The following is a 15,027-nucleotide window of genomic DNA, read 5'->3' on the forward strand; positions in this document are numbered from 1 at the left end:
AGTGATTTTAGCATCCATTTATATACCGTGTAGGAATCAACTATTACATGGCAGTTGTAAAGTAGTGATTTTTTTAGGATTTTATCATTCTATTTACAATTTTTAGCTAGCATTTTTCTCTAAGGAAGAACTTTCCTTTTTCTCCCCCATTTCCTTTCTTTGATTCTTTTTTCCTTTTTTTTTTTTTTTTTTTTTGGTTGTTGTACCAATAAATACCCCAGGTATTTCTCATGAAGTTGGTCAGTGTGACTACTCTCTATACTTTGAGACTCATTGCTGTAGTCACATGTGTATAAAGTGCCTACTGTTGCTCTGTACAGGTTGGTCATCTTTATATTTGTTCTTAAACTGAGAAGTCTTAGAAATACGATTGTTCTAGAATAAATTTAGATTAAAAATTATACCACTTCGGGGTGTTCTTGGTTATAGACTCAGAAACTAAGGCAGCTGTATTAAGGAATTCCCATTTACAGTAGGCAAGAAAGTAAACAGTAAGTGGAGAGTAGGGTAACAGACACTTATGGTATCAAAAAACAACCGTGAAAAGGATCTGTCTTAATGTGCTAGCCCACTGCAGTTTAACATATTGCTTACAACCTTCACAATAGGATTTGAGTGACTTCAGTTACACATTCCAGGAGACTGGCAGTCTGTTACAATCAGAATCTGAACTTTAGAGCAGGCTAATTTACAGCGATGGGATGAAGAAAGTTGTGGATTTGTATTACACACTCTCACCTGACACTGTATCTGATCCCTTACCTGCTGATTGACATCTTGAATGAGCTCTTTGAAGCAAGTTCCAGCTTAATTAAAACGTTTGCTTGGTTAGCAGTGATCTGTGAAAGCCTGTGATAAATATTGAATCAGGTTCACCTGCTGGTTGCTGAGAGTAGATAAACAGCTGCCTTGTGCAGTTTAATCATGAAACTGTGGCAGTAGAGTACTACTGTTTGAATTTTTAAAAAAGAATAGTTGAAACGGTATAGTTATGTCACTTTTGCTATCTTAACTAGAGTGTGTGCCTACGTGAGATTTTGCACAACAGGCATTCAGTACCTCTTTGGATGGCGTGGACAACAGCAAATGGTTGATAAAGACTAACAGTAAACCTTCTTTCATATGCCTCAAAGTATAATTCAGTATTCATTGACTTGTTTTTACCACTAGTTCTTCATGTGCATGATGTTTGGAAATAAAAAAGGGCAGTATTTTGCTTTTTTTTTGTCAAGTTAAATGGTAGATTAAAAATGATCTTGTTAATTAAAACTTTAAGATTTAAAGTTATGAATTCTAACTTCTCACAAATTTATCATGAATTTTGTAGCCGCTTGAAGAACTTCAGATTTTATTTTTTCATCTGTAAAATGGAGTTAGAAATAAACATTAGTGAACTAAATGTTACAGAATTTTGTTAATATCGCATAACTAACAAACCTTAAAAGAAATTAATTTACAAGCAGTAGAGGAATCTTTATAAAATTATCTTCTTTAGACTATCAACTTGTTTATTCCTTTGCAGAATTAACGTGACTAAGTAAGTTCATTGTAAATAAAATGCTATTTCTATTTTATTTTCTTTGTAAAATCAGACATAAATTCTGGAATAAAGTCCTCACCCAAATAAGTCACAGTCTTCTGTGAGCACATAATGATAAGTTATGGACTCACTTTCTAAAAATGCATACAAAGTTGTGTTTGTAGTTTCCGGGTGATCCCAAACTCTCTCCTCTGTAACAATAGTGAAGTTGCTCAGTTGTATCTGACTCTTTGTGACCCCGTGGACTGTAGCCTACCAGGCTCCTCCATCCATGGGATTCTCCAGGCAAGAATACTGGAGTGGGTTGCCATTTCCTTTTCCAGGGGGTCTTCCCAACCCAGGGATCAAACCCGGGTCTCCTGCATTGGAGGCAGACGCTTTTAGGAGTCTATTTCCTAATCAAGTTGAAAATTTTGGTCACGGGAGATTAAGATGATAGTTGTTCTGTTAAGTATTAAGCTGCTGAGGAGCAACTGGTGTATTTGCTGTTTTAGGTTTCATTTGAAGCACTTTTTAGCATTTTCCAGTGTTATGTACTACGTTCCTTAGTTCCAAGGATTATCTACTGTAGTGGGGATTCCTAATTTTTTACCTAACGTTTTTATAGTTGTATTCCTATCATCAGTTTGTTTGGAAGTTTATGGGGAAAATAAAATTTTATTTAAGTCACACTTAACCTGCTCAACACTTTTTTTGATCTTTATCTATGTTGATACACAGAACTCTGTTTTGTCTTTTTTTTTAATTATTTACAGTATTCCATTGATAGACTCCACAATTTATTTACTCATTCTTTTGCTGACACATTTAGCTTCTTTTTCTCACTATTACAACAGTGCTACACAGACTATCCCTATTGTATCTCTCTGAATCTGCAAGTCTGTCAGTAGCAGGTATGACTAGCAGGCTCATGCTAGGCCCAAGCATCTGTATATATTTGATATCACTATATCACAACTTGTTTTTCAAAGTGATTGTGTCACTTTATACTTTGATCAGCAGTGTTTAAGAGTTGCTGTATATCTTTTCTGACACCCAGTCTGGTGGATGTAAATGAAATACAATTAGGGTTTTAATTGCATTTTCCTAATTAGTTTCCCTGGTGTCTCAGACAGTAAAGCGTCTGCCTACAATGCAGGAGATAGCAGGTTCAATCCCTGGGTGGGAAAGATCTCCTAGAGAAGGAAATGGCAACCCACTCCAGTATTCTTGCCTGGAAAATCCCATGGATAGAGGCACCTGGTAGACTATAGTCCACGGGGTTGCAAAGAGTTGGACATGACTGAGCGACTTCACTTTTCTTTCTTTCTACAATGAAGCTGAACATCAGGTTGCACGTCTTTTCAGATGTTTGTTGGGTTTTCTGCTTTTCTCTCCTGTGATTTTTTTGTTCTTGGATTCTTATTTTTATATTGGGTTTTTTAAAAATTGGTTTGTTGAAATTCTTTATGTGTTATGAAGACTGATCCTCAGTTGGTTATGTACAGCATATGTATCTTCTCAAGATTGTTTTCAGTCTATTGTGCTTTTGGTGTATTGTTTAAGAAATGCTTACCTATATTGAGGTCCTAAAGATCTTTTTCTGTATATAGGGACAGAGATTTTATGACCCATACAACCTAGAATATTTCCTCTCTGGTCCTTTGTAGAAAAAGTTTGACGCTTGCTCTAAACAGTCTCTCAACTGAAGAATTTTTCGCCCTTGTGGAACGTAATCTTCATCTTGTTAGAAAATATTTGATTTAAATGTCAACTGATAATAAGTTAAAATGACTTTTATGAAGTAAATTTTATATCTTATACTTAAGAATATTTTGTAGTTGCATTCAGAAAATAATGCACTTAGAGTACTAAGTGAAACTGGTATTGATAATCTCCTATAACACACCCTGTAGAACAATTAAAAAGTGAAGATCTCTTTGTCGGTGGAATGAAATAATCTTTGTCATTGTCTTCTATTTGGCCTAATAATGTCAGGAATTCTAATGTTTCTTGAATGAATGAATGGATGGATGGATAGATGAATGAATGAGATAGTCCATGTAGAGTGCTTAGCACAGGGACAACCTTAGTAAATGATAGTTATTAAATGAATGTATCAGGATATGTGTTTGCCACTCACAACTAAAGTGGCCCAGATATTAACATAATAAGATGATTTTTCTTTTTGTTCTTGAAAAATAAAAAAAATTGTCCTGTACTTTTTTTTAAAAGCTAACCTTTTTATTTTGAAATAACTTTTTGATATGTGAAGAAGTAAAATTTGGGCATCAATTAAACATCTACAGATAAATAAAATGTGGTACATGGGTACAGTATTTGGTTTAGGGACATTAGTTACAATCCATCAATTAAATTAAGTTACAGTTATATGCAAAATACCATGTTCAATGAATGAGTATGTGAAGTAACATAAGACATCGTTTCTGTCCTCAGGAATTTGCAGTGTGGTTGAAAGACAGTGCATGCACATATGGAAAAGTATGTTACTGTTTCATGGACCTAGTTTTATATTTATTTCATGCAGATAAGCTTCTTTCTGATCTTTTGCCCCTCTCTACTTCTTTATGTGCTAATTTTTCATATTAAACATCGTTTTATGCTTACTTTTAGAATTCATTTCATAGACTCTGTTTAGATACTCCCCTGATTTATGAATTCACAAAATAACTTTTCTGACATTTCTAACTACTCCTTTATTATTATCCTTTTTCAGGCATATTTAGTCACCATGCTAATTTTTATTTTTCCAAGTAAATATAGTAATTTTAACATAGTAATTTTCATTGTTGTTCAGGGGAAAGGTTGGCGAGAGCTATGAAACTTTAGATGTTGACATAGTTATCTTAATCTACTTATACTTTTGATTATAACCTTGTGAAAGGAATAGTGGCAAGGACTCAGAAGTTGCCCTTTCAAGATCAAATATTATATTCATTCTTTATCCTTTCAGAAACTATTAATGCGTATCTATATAGTCTGACAAGAGAGGGAATAAATAGAAATTGCTGGGCACAAAGATAATTTTCTAAAATCCCTGGTTGCTCCTAAGAACAGTTTTTGGCTATTGTAGATTTGAAATGTATTTTTAAACAGTTGACTCCTACATGTGGAACTAATACAACTGTCACATCCACATCTCTTATGATAGTAGGTTTTTGGGGGGCTGTTATTTGGGTTAAGTTTTCTCGCCTTTTGTTGAAGAAAAGGAACTCTAGACAGTTTCCAGCTATGGGAAAAGAAGTCATCTCTTAAAGAGATTAGTTCTACCATATGATATTGCTGCTTACAGTTCTTAGAGATTTCAGGTTTGGGGAACCTATGTGTTTTATCTTTCTTGATGTTTAGATATATTAGATGAGAAAGAATACTTTTTAATTTATTCTCCAGTTTCCTGAAACAATCTCTATAAATTTAAAGAGCAAAAGCAAAAGAAAAATATCCTTAGGGAGGAAAACTTGATCATTTGTCAGCAGGAGAATTACTTGGTGAAAAATACTTAATTTTGTTCACCAGTTGTTTTAAGATCCCTAGGTCAAAGAGTTTCAGACAGAGGCCAGAAAATATTAGCCTAATTTTGAACTAGAGGATTTTATGAGTTCTTATCATTGCTGTTTTCAGGATTCTTTCTCTGTTTTCATACAAAATTGAAAGTTGCTGATTTTGGTACAAATAATTCTCTTTTGTTCCTAAATAATTTTTTTTTTAAGCCTCTGTTCTATTATTGCATTCAGTGTTTTCCATCTTCAACTATGATTATACCAAATCCTTTAAATAGGAACTTCAATAGGAGATCACTTCTGAAGAAGTAATTCCTCTTTAATACTGCAAATAAATAATCAACTTTCTTAGTTTCTTTCTTCTACTCAACTTGCCCAGCCACTCACTGAAAACCATCATCTTGAGGAGTTACCCTTGATTTCATAAATGGTATAATTCAGAACACTTGAAGATTTAATAAACATAAAACATTTTTAATATAAAAATTAGTTCTGTTTTATAATTTTTTTCAATTATGGAGTGAAAAACACATTTAAAGTACATAAATAAAGCTACTCTAGTGAGAACTTTCTAAAACAAGTCCTGTATCTTTTGCGTTTGTTAGTTATATTGTTAGTATAGCATTTTAAGATAAGCAGATCCCTTTAAAAAATATTAGTGCAAATACTGCTTTTAAAATTAAAAACATTTGAATGCAAAGCAGAAAGTTATAAGACTGTATAACAGCATCCTTTTTTATTGGAAAAATATGAAAGATATATTTATATGTAGGAGGATCTGCTAGTTATATGTTGTGGTTGACTTATTTTGTATTTTTCTATAACGTTGGATTTTTTTGTTTAGAAAAATAGCAGAATGAAAATAAAAGGAGTAGATCCTAAAGCTTTAAGTGGAATTCATGTTGAAAAATATCATATCAAAAAGTATGTTTTCCAAGCCATGAGAAAAAGACTACTTTATTGAATTACTTTTAGGCTTGTATATATCCATAGAGAATATTGTAGTGCATTGGGCCTAGCATTCTAATATTCACAATGAATTTAACTGTATCATAGGGAAGAGATATAATTGAGTGAAAAGATTGAAAATATGAAAATAAACTAATTCTGCTACCAAGAGTTACCTTAATTCTTTTACTAAGTTAATTAATTTGATCATTGAAAAGGACAAAAAGGAATTCAGTCAGAAATACCATGATATAATTTGCATTCCATTTTCTGTGTGACCAGAAATTGTTAGATATTGCAACATATGTAACATAAACCACATGTCAGCTGTTTCCTGCCTCACTGTTGACAAGAGCCCCATTCATAACTCTTCTTTTATCCTTTCAGTGAATAAGTAATTATTCAATATAGAAGGCAGGATATTTGGAACTGGCTATTTAATGTGGCAGCACTCTGTAATGAAATCTGCTGTTACTGGCAACCTGAGAGGGGAATGTAACAATTCCAGCATGGCTGTAACTTTATCTGCTTTGACTGACTGTTTATTTGGCACATCAGTGAACCTTTTATCCCAGTGAGTGACAGCTCCAGAAGGGTCACATTTACATCCATTCTATCACGTATTGTAATATTTAATGGCGGACAAGGTTGAGCGAGACTGAGAGTAATTCGAACTTGCTTTTCCACTGAGTTGAGGCTAAAAGACAGCTTGATCCCCAGTATTGTGGTGTAACATGCTATGACTTAGCATTTGTTTATGAAGGCTAATCTTACTGATTATAATTAAAAAAAAACCAGTTAAATGGAGTGTTTGTTCTACTAAACTTAAACTCTCTAGTACAAGTTCTCTTAAGCTACTGTGCTATTTAGTATTTTTCCCTATCAGTGACCATTCCTATAAACTAACCATTTCTTAATCTTTCTCTTAAAGAAGGCTGCATTCGGTCTCATTTGTATAGTAACTGAGGTTGAGAAGAGAGTAGTTATTAAGAACCAGTGTATTCTAATATATAGCATTAAGCTTTTTTTTTTTTAATTTTTGAGTTTGGAAATAAGAGAAAAGCCAGGTAAATATTATAATGTACTCCTGATATTCCATATGGTATATTTAAGGAGCCATTTATGTAACTTTTAATTATGAAACAGAATTCAGTAAAATTGTCTAGGAAAAGCTATCTTGAATGATAATTGTACTGATGGATTTATAATTGATGACCGGTAATTGAATTTCAGATATACTTGTTCCACACAAGCAGTCTGTCTTCATTATTAAATATTAATAATTTGCATTCATTTTCATACCTTTGCTAGAGAATAGTTTTCTCTTATTGTTTTTGAGTGATGATTTAAATTCAGCTTGATGTTTCTATTCTTTATAAGTTATGTTTAAAATGCTTTTTAAAATACTGGTTTATTAAAGGATATTTGAATGGATTGTGCTGTAAAGAAAAACAGCACTCTTAAATCTAAATTTAAACTGTAATATCACAATTCACTTGAGCCTAAGCAAAAATGATAATTGTCTTTCATTTTGTCTTAGTTTTATAATTTATGAAAGAGGAAAATTAAAATGTACTTAAAACATTTGAAATTTGAGAGTTGGAGTAGTATGTTAGAAAACAATGCAAATATGGAAACATTTATAACTCAAGAGTGAAAGAGATCCAATTTGAAATTGAATTTGCAGTTTTTTCTTTAAAGGCAAATTTTATATGATGTGACATTATGGAATTTCCCTTTATTTGGCAACTGTGATTCACTACTTATAGTTTTGATTCCATGAAAAGTTTGATAAAAATTTTATGGTAGTCCAGACATTAGTTATCTTTTCTTTCCTTTGTTACAGCCCCCTGGTCACTGTTCTAGGTGCTGTTGTTCTACTAAACAAGGAAACAGTGAAGATTCTTCAAATACCACTAAGAAGGATCATGGGGGGAAGTCCAAGATACCCAAAATATATTTTGGGACACGCACACACAAGCAGATTGCTCAGATTACTAGAGAGCTCCAGAGAACAGCGTACTCAGGGGTCCCGATGACTATTCTTTCCAGCAGGGATCATTCTTGTGTCCATCCGGAAGTAATAGGTAACTTCAACAGAAATGAAAGGTGCATGGAACTGCTGGATGGGAAAAATGTGAGTAAAGTTCATTTATTTTAGGCAAAAAATTAGGCTGAAAGATAAAAATTACTCCATTTTTAATGTGTTCATTTTATATGTACATTTACAGTGATAACTTAAGTCAGATTGATTGCTAGTGTTGATATTTAAAAAAAAATAATTTTACCATAAGGAAATCTTTTATTCAAGTTTAAAATTATGAGTTTTTGTGCTAAAATGTGGGGATATTTATTTAATTCCTTGAAAATTAATGTCCATGTCTTAATTTCTTCTTTTAAAAATAGTCAAACATAGAGGTCAAATGAGTAGAAAAAAAATTTTAATGATTTAGCCTAACTAGATCTAATTGATATATTTTACATATTTAAAAATTTCAGAATAAGGTAATGTGCATATGACCTCTCTGGGCAAATTTTAAAATGTTTTTTAATTGAGAAATGTAATGACTGTATTGTCTCATAATTCTGATTAGTATAAACTTCTTTTAAAAATTACAGTAAGTTATTAATTAAAGATATGTTATTTATGGCTTTGAAATTTTCTGGGGAAATTTAGAATAATATGAATTTTGGCTAGGTGGAAATAAATAAATCTCACTAAAGTCATGATTTTTTGATAATATTCCGCCAGTATTAGTTTATTTGTCTGTGTACAAGTTAGATAACTAGTTTACTCTAAAATTGAAGTTAAAAGTCTGGAATTATATCCAGAAATTATAGTTGAACCATAAATTGATGGTATATGAAATGACCAATGATATTTTAACGTAATTTGAAAGTTCTGTCTTTCTGAATTTTGTCAAACAAACACAGTTGGTTCTACACAAAAGTCTAAGAGCTATAGCCTCTTAGACTCTAGTTTCATTTAACTGTATATCATCCCCTAATGTACAATGTGAATAGATTATTTTGTATTATGTTTTTCTTTTTCAGTGCTTCCTATTATTATATGAGATTTATTCAACCTTTATTGGAATTATTCAAAAGAAGCCTCAATAGATATGCAAATCCAATAGATAATATGAAATATAAGTACTATGAGGCTTCAGCGGAAAAACTTAAGTGACTTTTTTAGAATCAAGAAGAGAATACAGAATAACTGAATGAAAACCATTGTTAAAATTGTATGATCATATTTGTTTCCATATATATTCTTTCTAACTGAGGAATTGTGCAATCTTTTCACTGTATATTTTAAAAGTTCTCTTCAAAGAGAGATAAAAATATTAAAAAGCTGAATGTTAAAAAAATAATAAAGTAGAGAAAAGGCTCTTCATGATAAAAACCCATAAATTTTATACTTAAGTAGATTTCTTTCCATATGTGGCTAACCGATCTATTAAATTCTTCAAATGCTTGAAATTTGTTTTTAGTCTGTGCAGGAAGATTTGCTAGCATTGTCTTTTTTTTTTTTTTTTGCTACTTGCTGTTGAGAAACATCATGTGATTATGCATTGAAAGCAAACATTTTATGTAGTCTTTTAGAATCTTGCAGTGTTGGTTATGTCTTTTGATTGATCTTTAGTTTCCTAAGTTTGAATCTTGTAAAAATAAAAATAAAATAGACTTGAATATTCAGAACATTTCATTAGCCTTCAGGTTCTGTTTTAAAGTAGACAAATATTTTATTTTTGAATATTAACAATATAAATAATTGAAGATATCTGCATTTGTCTTGACTTAATTCTGCCTCAGAATGGCTAGCTCATAAGGCATACATGAACATTCTCTTTCTTGTTCCCAAGCCATAAGGGTAATTTGGTATTGTAATGAGGGCCAATTACAAAGTCACTAAAGGTGTCTATGTTTACTATGGCTGAATTACCAAAGAGAAATGATAAATAGATAACTGACAGTTTAAGTGAAAAAGAGTTGAGAGTGTGATAACACTTCAATTGACAGACTCCCCTCTGGGTTATATTACACTGCTGAAATGGATGAGCTTTTCTGGTTTTGCTATCAGCCTGCACAGCAGTGTCATTCTAAGTGCCCTTAAAGTGTAAACTTTCTGATTTTTTGGCTTGATCCAAAGGCACATGTGTTTTTGTTCACTGTTTCTTTTATATTCCTATACTGGAAAAGCAATGCACCTATCTGCTAAAAGTAAAATTTTGTTTCAATTAAGAAAAAATCATCTTAACTAGCCCTAGAAATCATTCTAAAAAATTATTTTAGGTATAGAAGAATATCTGTTTTTGGTTAAGATGAGATTTAACAGTCCATAACCATAGACTTGAAGGCAACTTAGTGATCACTTTGTTATCAGTACAAGTAAAAACTTTCAGAATAGTATGAAAGGTACTTGGAATGAAGAAATGGTAAATGTCATTATTAAGCTCAATCTGATATCAAAGTCAGTATGAACGATACTAGACATATTTCCATATTTGGGTCTCTAGAGCCAAAATCATAGAATTTTAGAGCTAGAAAGAACTTTAGAAATAGCAGTCAGTGGTCGGAGAACTCTTAAAAGGCTTCTAGTTCAGCTACTCTTGATGCCTAGTCACATGAGAAAGATGGGCCCTGAAGTTTGCCCAGTGACAGACAACTAATCAGCAAGTTTTCACTTAACCATTACAGTTTTCACTGCATTAGAAACAAAAACAGATGGTGGCATATGGTATAGGGAAGTTGACATGGCATGAAGGATTAAAAAGAAAATAGACATTAGATAAAGTAAGTGAAAATAATACAAAATTGAAGCAAGTGAACACGGTTAGGTGAGCCCTTTCTAATTCTAACACCTTGGAGGAACAATAAGTAGTATGACTGAATTAGCAGTCCTCAGCTGATCATGCCTTGTCCTTGAATTTGAAGACATCTTTTGTAGGTTATGACCTTTTTTATGAGTTACTCCATTTCTAGCAGTGTCTAGATATTTTTGTATATGTAATAATGTATGAATATTTTAAAAACAGATTTTTGTTTTTGATGGTTTGTAGATAAAGATACACATACACGCACATATATCTCCCCAGCAGTTAAGAATAACAAACTGGGAAAGATAAATATTAGATTTCAAAATCACATTAATTTTTTTTATTGATATATAAAATTAATGAAAATTAAAATGGCCCATTATTTCACCACCTAGTTCAGTTCAGTCGCTCAGTCATGTCCGACTCTTTGCGACTCCATGAATAGCAGCATGCCAGGCCTCCCTGTCCATCACCAGCTCCCAGAGTTCACTCAGACTCACATCCATTGAGTCAGTGATGCCATCCAGCCATCTTATCCTCTGTCATCCCCTTCTCCTCCTGCCCCCAATCCCTCCCAGCATCAGAGTCTTTGCCAGTGAGTCAACTCTTCGCATGAGGTGGCCAAAGTGCTGGAGTTTCAGCTTTAGCATCATTCCTTCCAAAGAAATCCCAGGGCTGATCTCCTTCAGAATGGACTGATTGGATCTCTTTGCAGTCCAAGGGACTCTCAAGAGTCTTCTCCAACACCACAGCTCAAAAGCATCAATTCTTCGGCGCTCAGCCTTCATAGTCCAACTCTCACATCCATACATGACCACAGGAAAAACCATAGCCTTGGCTACACTACCTAGTACCAGATGACAATTGATAAAGAAAACTAACATACATGGTTAGAGACTCAAAATTATGGAAAGGTATTAAATGAAAGGAGAAGATCTCTCTTCCTAGTTCTTTCCATCCCTTTAAGAGACCTACTGTAAAGTTTTATGTATATTCTTCTAAAACATTTATAATATGTATTTTGTATAATGTATGTGTATAGATTATTTTTAAAGCTTAAAAATCAGCACAAAGACAAATCAGCCTCATTTTTTAAGGACCATACTTTGGTTCAATTCCTGGGTTGGGAAGATCCTCTGAAGGGAGAGCATGGCAATGCACTCCAGTATTCTTGCTTGGAGAATCCCCATGGACAGAGGAGCCTGGTGGCTACAGTCTATGGAGTTGCAAAGTTGGACACAACTGAGTGACTAAGTATAGCACATACCATTTATATGAATTTGCCAGAATTTATTTAACATATCCTCTGTTGGTAGATATTTAGTTTATTTCCAATTTGGTGGGAGCTATTAAACAGTGCACTATATATATAATCACATTAATGGTGAAATTTTATTTGGTAGTTAAATTTCCTGTGTATTTCTAATAGAAATAGAAGTTTATACTTATAATTTTATACACCTTTTAATAGGATGTGATGCCTTTGCCAGGACTGTGTTTTATCAAACATCTTATTTTTTGATTAGTGTATATATGTTAATAAAATTTTTTTACTTCCAGTAATAGAATGGCAAAGGACATTAGTAGATAGTACCTGAAAGAAGATTCTATTTTTGCCTTTAAAATAGGCAAAAATAAGATAATGTTGATAAAGGTGTGGAAAAAGGGTAATATAAAATGTTCATAAACATTTTCTGGAGGATAATTTGATGATACTGTTTTCAAGAAACTGAAAAATATACTCTCTGATCTCATAATGCCATTTCAAAAAATGTATGATAAGAAAATATTTAGAAATGGGCATAAAATTGCTTATTGCAGCATTATTTATAAAGCAAAAATTGAAACCAGTCTAAATGTCCAGTGATAAACTGGGTCATCAGATGTGGCACACTAATCCAATATATGTTAGCAACAATGAAAAAAAAGCTTAGTGGTATGAAAAGATATATTTGATAAGATTTTCAATAAAATAGGCTATGAGAAAAAAGGCAGTACCAGTTTTGTAAAAAATACTTAGTGACTGGATTGTTACTAATCCTCAGTGCATGCACCTGGGGAAAATTTGATTTGTTCTCATTTTAATATTGGGTCACATTACAAAGATATATTGATATATAGAGAAGACATCTGAAATGAGATACATCAAAATATTAATAGTACATTTTTGATAAAGTGGGATTTAAGATAATTTATAGATTTTTGGTACACTTGTATTTTCCAATTTTATATGATGAATACTTTTGTCCCCTGGGACATTTCTTCTTCCCTCTTTCCCACTTTCCATTCTTTTTTCCTTCTTTTGTTTTTATTAATATTTGTATTTGATTAAGTAGTGCTGTCTCATGGCTCAAACTGAAAAGATACAGAAATGTCTACAGAGAGAAATCTCTCTCAGTCCTATCCCAAGTCACTTGGCTCTCATCTTTGAAAGCAACTAGTGATCCTATTGCTCTTATATATCCTTCCAGAAATATTTTTGCCTAATATAACTTTAATCATAACAAAGTCACAACAAATATACTTAAAAAAATATGTGTCTCCGTATACACTACCATATGTGAAATAGAGAGCCAATGGAAATTCGCTGTGTGACTCAGGGAACTCAAACTGGGGCTCTGTAACAACCTAGAGGGGTGGGAAAGTGTGGGAGGTGGGAGGGAAGTTCAGGAGGGAGGGGGCATATGTATACCTATGGCTGATAACATGTTGATGTATGGCAGAAACCAACACAATATTATAAAGCAGTTATCCTTCAGTTAAAGATAAATTAATTTAATAAAAATGTTTCTCAAGTTAATCTGGTGTGTCTAGAGCTGTACTGATTTGGAGCCCTGAGTTAACTAATGTAGTTCTTTAAAAAGATTATATTATAGACCTGGTGTACTCTGTCTCCTCTGTTAAATCTTTATATTGTGGCTTTAATGATGTTTTAAAGATTCTGAGATAAACTTGTTTTAGTTCAACTGTATGTATTTGTTTTCAGGGAAAATCCTGCTATTTTTATCATGGTGTTCATAAAATTAGTGACCAACACACATTACAGACTTTCCAAGGGATGCACAAGGCCTGGGATATAGAAGAACTTGTCAGCTTGGGGAGAAAACTAAAGGCATGTCCATATTACACAGCACGAGAACTAATGCAAGATGCTGACATAATATTTTGTCCCTACAACTATCTTCTAGATGCACAGATAAGGGAAACTGTGAGTAGATATGTAAAAATTAAAAGAATTTTTTTCCTATTTATTGGGATATAAGTGATGGATGTAAAAACTTTTAGATGTTTTAATGCCTTTTGCTTTATACTTAATTTATGAAAAATGTATAAACAGATTAGAATGTTCAAAGTGTATTCTAGGAGATATTAAAAAATGAATTTTAGACATTGTCGGTTTAATTATCAAAGTAATAAGTACTTTTAAGGACCTAGTACTGAAGTGGAATTATAAAAGAATTTTTCATCCTTGACAGTAATGACGTTTTGGGCTACATACTTAGTTGTGGTGGGCTGTCCTGTGCATTGTAGGATGCTTATTAGTGTCTGGTTTTGTACATTAGATGCCAGTAGTACACTCACAGTTGTCACAGTCAAAAATGTTGTCACAGTCAAAAATGTCTCCAGACATTGCCAAATATCCCCTTGGCTGCAAAATTATCTCCATTTGAGACTCATTTATAGCTATCACTTTATGCATAGTCAGAATTATTATAAAATATTTATCTAAAGCATCTATGTTTTGAAGAACTTACAGCATTTGTGTTTGTTTGCCTGGTTCTTAGAGACATCCAGTTGTTACAGCATAAGACAAAGAATGAATAATGGTATATTATTACTCCTCTTTTTAGAACTGACTGTACAGCTCTCCTTAGCTTTCTATTTCTGGAAGTTCACAATGAATGGGCATTATATTTAATACCCCTCTGCTTGAGCATGCACACAGCCTATCACAAGGACTTCCCAGCCCCTTCTGCCTCCTTGCCGTCAGCTCCTCCAGCTATACATCCTTTTGTTTCGTTGTCTTTCAACTAGGTCTGTTTCCTTTGACCAACTGTATATATCAATGCCAAGTCAGTCTTTCTTATATTACTTTTATAACATCTTTCCTCTGCTTAAAAATCTCATATGGATAAAGTCCATATTTCTCAAGCTTTCTCTCAATGTGATCAATGGTCTGACCTGAATCTGCCTTTTCAGCCTTTTCTGCTCCAGATTT

The 15,027-nt window shown here is 32.7% G+C and overlaps 1 protein-coding gene across 1 annotated transcript in view; it reads left to right on the forward strand.

The window, feature by feature from the left end:
• The window catches only part of BRIP1 (BRCA1 interacting helicase 1), a 184,866-nt gene that overhangs the window by 43,118 nt on the left and 126,721 nt on the right, over positions 1 to 15,027 (forward strand). The window contains exons 7-8 of the mRNA XM_012185233.4: positions 7,835 to 8,125; positions 13,795 to 14,016. Of these exons, the coding sequence (XP_012040623.1) occupies positions 7,835 to 8,125; positions 13,795 to 14,016 (513 nt within the window). The remainder of the gene's footprint in view (positions 1 to 7,834; positions 8,126 to 13,794; positions 14,017 to 15,027) is intronic.

The sequence above is a fragment of the Ovis aries genome, chromosome 11 (assembly GCF_016772045.2).
Source record: "Ovis aries strain OAR_USU_Benz2616 breed Rambouillet chromosome 11, ARS-UI_Ramb_v3.0, whole genome shotgun sequence".
NCBI lineage: Eukaryota > Metazoa > Chordata > Mammalia > Artiodactyla > Bovidae > Ovis > Ovis aries.